This window comes from Rhipicephalus sanguineus, chromosome 5, assembly GCF_013339695.2.
Source record: "Rhipicephalus sanguineus isolate Rsan-2018 chromosome 5, BIME_Rsan_1.4, whole genome shotgun sequence".
NCBI classification, from domain to species: domain Eukaryota; kingdom Metazoa; phylum Arthropoda; class Arachnida; order Ixodida; family Ixodidae; genus Rhipicephalus; species Rhipicephalus sanguineus.
The window spans coordinates 27,923,886-27,929,885 of record NC_051180.1 but is presented as its reverse complement, the minus strand read 5'-3'; the positions used below and the strand labels follow the sequence as shown (position 1 = coordinate 27,929,885).

General features: G+C 44.4%; 1 protein-coding gene across 1 annotated transcript in view; it reads right to left on the bottom strand.

Annotated features, from left to right (window-relative positions):
* Nucleotides 1-5,255: 5,255 nt before the first annotated feature.
* LOC119394057 (YEATS domain-containing protein 2) overlaps nt 5,256-6,000 on the bottom strand; it is a 28,446-nt gene continuing 27,701 nt past the window's right edge. The window contains exon 17 of the mRNA XM_049415903.1: nt 5,256-5,456. Within this exon, the coding sequence (XP_049271860.1) occupies nt 5,324-5,456 (133 nt within the window). The 3' untranslated portion in view covers nt 5,256-5,323. The remainder of the gene's footprint in view (nt 5,457-6,000) is intronic.

The window sequence follows — 6,000 nt, the reverse complement described above, 5'->3', positions numbered from 1 at the left end:
CAGCGCCAGTACGTCTACCTCGGCTACGACGTCACTCCTCTGGAAAGCGCAGACAGGCGGCAGCGAGTCGCGCGCGGGAGCGGCGGAGTGAACGGGAGGTGCCGGCTCCGACGCGCCAGCTGTGTGACATCACCGATCTTCGCGCATGCGCAGCACAGCTCTTGAGGAGCCACGCGAAACTGGCTCGGCTAGGCCAGTGTAGCTAAGGCTACAAAAAACAAACAAACCACTCACACTGCGCTAACAATTAGCTGCGTGTTTGTTTTCTTGCTGAGCCTTTTATACAGAGAACTAGGGCAGTGTATGTTGACATTTCCCTACTTACCTGCGTATTTTAGTTGGACCTCGCGCCTTTGAATTATGGTAGTTTTATTGTTTATTAATTACAGTGCATGTGCTATGTCTTGTAACAATAGCCCCCTTCACGCTTCATAAAAGGACGCTAAAGGGGAAAACGATTTCACTCGTACTAGTATATTACCCTTTCACAACACTAAAAAAATCACGCTTGCCATGAGAAGACATTTGGCGAGCCAGAAAGCGCGTAAGAAAATAGAGGTGGCAACTACCTTCAGGTTCTCGCACAAAATTGCCTTGACGTCATTGATGTTGACGGTATTTTTTTAAGGCCCATTGAATTCATTTTCGGTAAAAATGAGTTGCAGTGAGTTCTAACAGAGGAACAGACTTAAAACCTATCAAGTTTCAGCAAATTTTATAGCACCATTATGGTCAGAATGCGAAAAAAAAAAGAAATCCGTGACGTCACACTAACATTCCGATGCTCAGACTTCGTCGCGAAATTTAAAAATGAAGCTTTAACCTTTACTTTCTCTTCAAGTAACCTATGATGGCGATACTAACGAAAGCAGAGTTCCCATACAGAAAATTGTCAGTATAAATTGACTTATTGTTTCACTTTAGTGTGCCTTTGAGGAAACCGGTGCAATTCACATCAGACCTGCTATCCAGGATTTGAAAAGGTCCTTTCCTGGCACAGACCTCAATGCACGTCTCAATCTGATTTGAAGTAAGATAGGCCTACCCACAAATAGCTTGGATTTAAACCTGACTTTGGCTGTAGCTATCTGTAGTCTGGTACAATGAAGGCTGGTGATGCCCCACCCAGATGACCAGTGTGCCAGCTGATTGCCTCTGTAACTTAAAGGGGTGGTGCCATCAAATTTCGAGGCTATAACAAGCCTGTTGTGGGTTTCCTCTGTATGCAGGGACACTCCACACGAAGTGTCGGACACAGCAAACGTTTAGAATATATTTTAATTCACTTCCAAAGTGTACCTAAATGCCCATTCTCCCGAGCGAAACCCATCGCTAGCGCGCCAACACTGACGTAGATCTGTAGGATGGGCAACGAAAGTTGTAGTGACGTCACACCAAATCTACTGTAGTAATGTGAGTGACCTCCGGACTTCCGCCACTTCCGCAACGTACATACCGGCTGTAGTGAACTAGAATATATTCCAGTTCACTACAGTAGCGGCAAAGCATCGGTTGCTACATCACTCGCCGAGTTTCGATCGCTTCTTGGCTAGTGCGTCACAGCCTTGTGTGGTCACGTGACTGCGCCTCCTACACTTCTACGTCACTGCCCAACCTCGGCGCCCAGAAACCGAAACCGAAAGTTGTCAACATCAAAAGGCGATATTAAATTATTTAGCTAGAATACATGAATCTTGGTGCGTGCGTCATGCTTCCCGGAGCTATAGGAAACGCTTACAGCAAAGAACGCGCAAGCCGTAAATTTGGTGGCACCACCCCTTTAAGAAATTGTCCCACTCATGTTCCCAGCCATGTTATCCGTTGGCAGGATTATTGGCCGTCCGGCTCATGACATTAGTCTCAGGTGCGCGCTCAGCGGTGCGGGCTTGTGTGCATCTGCCTTTGAGGTGGAAATGCTGCTGCCTTCTAATGTAGTACCAGACTACAGTTACAGTGCATACAATGTGGGCTGGATATGTCTTTTAAAATCCGTCCGTCCGTCCGTCCGCCCGCCCGCCCGCCCGCCCGTCCGTCAGTCTGTCTGTCTGTCTGTCTGTCTACGACTTTGTACACGCTCTCGTGGCCGTTTCGTTAATGGAATGTATACCAAAATTCGTATGGCATGACATGACTATGACAAACATAAATAACAGGTCATAACATGAAAATCATGACATGCATGTCATGAATAGCATAGTTTCCATGCCACGATCTTGGTGCTCTTGCGGCCGTTTCGTAAACTTGATATATACCAATATTGGTATGGTGTGACAAGAGTGTGTTACGAACATAAGTGACCGGTCGAACACGAAAATCATGACATGGATGTCATGTACGGCATTATTTACATGCCACGCTCATGGTGCGCTGGCGGCCGGTTTGCTAGCTTGATATATACACCAAATTGTTATTGCGCGACGTGACTGTATGACGAAGATAAGTGGCAGGTGGTAACATGACAATCATGACATGCATGTCGCGTACGGCATGACTTGCATGCCACGCTCATGGTGCGCTCGCGGCCGGTTCGCTAGATTGATATACACCAAATTTTTATGGCGCGACGTGACTATATGACGAACATAAATGACAGGTCATAACATGAAAATGATATGCATGTCATGTGCGGCACGATTTACATGCCACGCTCATGGTGCGCTCGCGGGTGTTTCGCTAGCTTGATATGCACCAAAATTGGTATTGCCAGACGTGACTGTATGACGAACATAAATGACAGGTGGTGACATGCAAATCATGGCATATATATGCATGTTATGTACTTCATGATTTACATGACATGCTCATGGTGCGCTCGCGGCCGTTTCGCTGGCTTGATATACAATATTAGTAGAGCTGTGCGAATAGCAAAATTTTGGGTGCGAAGCGAATTCGAATAATAAAGATTGAGTGCGAATCGAATCGAATAATTTCGAATAACTTTCGAATATTTCTCAAACATTTTTCGAATAATTCGAAGTGAAATTACAGAAAAAGTTGTAGAGAATCCCTAAGTATGTTCTTGTGAGATAGCAACATGAAAGTGTTTCTTTTCGCTAGGTTGATGAAGCGCTGGTGGGGTCATATTTCATAATTGTCTTTCTTGTCAAGGATGAGGCAACGTAGAGGCCGAATTGTATTTATGTACATGATTTGGTGCAACCAAAGTGTTGCCGACAACACTTTACACGTGATAGGCAGAGATGCCATTTCCTCTGCCTCTCCTCCTCTTTCAACTGCTGTGGAAGGCCAACTGATGTGGCAGACAAGCAGGGGCGTAGCCAGAAATTTTTTTCGGGGGGGGGGGGGGGGGGGTTCAACCATACTTTATGTATGTTCGTGCGTGCGTTTGTATGTGTGCGTATATATATACGCAAGCAAAACTGAAAAATTTCGGGGGGGGGGGGTTTGAACCCCCCTAACCCCCCCCTAGGCTACGCCCCTGCAGACAAGGGTGTGCTCCCTTCAAGTCCGGAGTTCCAAATCTGCCTCGTAGACGTCGATATATAAGAACATCTGAAATTTTGAATGCTAAAAAGCTTCGGCGTCCGATTTTTCGGACTTCCTGCCCAAATTTCAGGTCCAAAACAGCATTAATTGAGCCCCCAACTCTGCCACATCTTTCATCTCCATATTGGAACCAGCGTTTTCTTGAGTTAATACATTTGCGACCGTAGCGGAGCTTGAAAGGCAGCTTTGCCGCAATACGGGGGTGTGATGAGGTGAAGCATATTGAAAATCTAGGGACCACTTCCAAACGGACGTTGACTGTCTCTTGGCTAAGTCCAACCGTAACGGACCTTGAAAGGCAGCTTTGCCGCAATACGGGGGTGTGATGAGGTGAAGCATATTGAAAATCTAGGGACCACTTCCAAACGGACGTTGACTGTCTCTTGGCTAAGTCCAACCGTAACGGACCTTGAAAGGCAGCTTTGCCGCAATACGGGGGTGTGAGGAGGTGAAGCATATTGAAAATCTAGGGACCACTTCCAATCAGACGTTGACTGTCTCTTGCCCGAGTTCGACCGTAACGGAGCTTGAAAGGCAGCTTTGCCGCAATACGGGGGTGTGATGAGGTGAATTATATTGAAAATCTAGGGACCACTTCCAACCGGACTTTGTCTCTTGGCTAAGTTTGACCGCAACGGAGCTTGAAAGGCAGCTTTGCCGCAATACGAGAGTGTAATGAGGTGAAGCATATTGACAATCTGAAGGGGTCACTTTTAACCAGACGTTGACTGCATTTGTCTTTGGGAAGTTCGAATAGTTCGAATAGTAAAATTTCAGTGCGAATCGAATCGAATAGCAAACACTATTCGAAAAATATTCGAAATTTCGAATATTCGCACACCCCTGAATATTAGTATTGCGCAATGTGACTGGATGACGAACAGATATGAGAGGTCATGCATTGTAAACCAGAATATACGTTTCAGCAGCATGGTATAAAGCAGATTGTACATGCATGCATGCATGACAAACATGAGATAATGAACTACATGTCAGGGCATGAATGACTCCATTTGACTCAAAGACAAAGAAGGCGATGTATGCAGCTCCTTGCTAGCTGCTTCGCATTACACTGATTCCCACAGTATCACATGAAAATAATGATATGCATGTCACATACGGCATGATTTACATGCCACGCTCATGGTGCACTTGCGGCCGTTTCGCTAGTTTGATATGCACCAAAATTAGTATTGCGTGACATGACTGTATGACGAACATAAATGACAGGTGGTTACCGGTAGTGGGATCTGCCGGATTTTTTTTTCTGTGGTGCGGTTGGGGCAATTTTGCGGGATTATTTTTTTTTTTTCTGTTCATCAACTCACCTAGCTTGCAGTTTTTATCTAGTTTTGTGGCATATAAATAGTCCCTAACAAACAGGCAGAGTTGATAGATGTTCTAACATGATGCACCTCATCTCTTACATCACAAAAAAAATATTGCACTAACATATAAAAACACTATGAAAACTGGTCTTGGTAATGTGTGAGGCTCCTTTAAGCAGAACAGGATGGTTCAGAAAACAAATGGTTGAGGCAAAGAATTCAGTGCAGTCACCCCTCAAAATCATATAAGCTTTGTAACCCAACAATAAATTATAGGCTGTATGTGTCTAGGTGTCATGTAATAACAAATCTGAATTACAATTCCTAAATCTGCTCAAGTGTTTGACATAGGAAACTGCAGGTGCGACGGTGATGTTGTGTTCAGTGACGCTCTCAGTGAGAAAATTAAACAAACACACATTCTTCACTGGTACCAGCAATTAATTTGGTCTTTAATTACACATGCAGGATGGATGAATGTACAGCTGCTAGAGGTGGGTGTCATCACCACCGCCTTCCCTTGTCGATTCGATGCCGAGGCTCTCATTTGCCAGGAAACTGCACTCTTTTATTTCCAATATCCCACGGTATGTGTCCTCTAGAGTTACTACTGATGGTATCCTGTGAGTGAGTGAAGCAGTTGTTGGTCACTCCACCATAACTTCTTCAGAAATGCATTTCATAAATGTTCCTAATATGGCAATGACCATTTTCTCACTGTCACAACAAGTAAGTTTGGCCACCATGGTGTAGAAAGCAAAATTACTATATGTCAGGAATTGTGTCAAAGCAAACTGTCTGGCACTATCACTGTTATTTCTGCCCCCTCCCCCCCCAAAAAAAGAGACAAAAGCAGACAATTAGTTCAAAGCCCAATCCCAATCTCATTCCTGTTCCAGTGAAGCTGCTACAAACAGTCACTTACTGTCACTACTACATAGACATAGTTATAATTATGAATAAAACAGAGCTTGAAATGGCCAGAACGAAAATACAAGATGGACCCTGATGTTTCTTTTTATATTTCTTAATGTCACTTGAAGACCTCATTATTGGGATGAAACGTAAAGTTTATAAAAATATCTCATCACTTTGGTTGTCATCTTTTTGTGTACTTGATGAACCTTCTCAACCAAACCATACTATGTACATATTGACTTGTGCA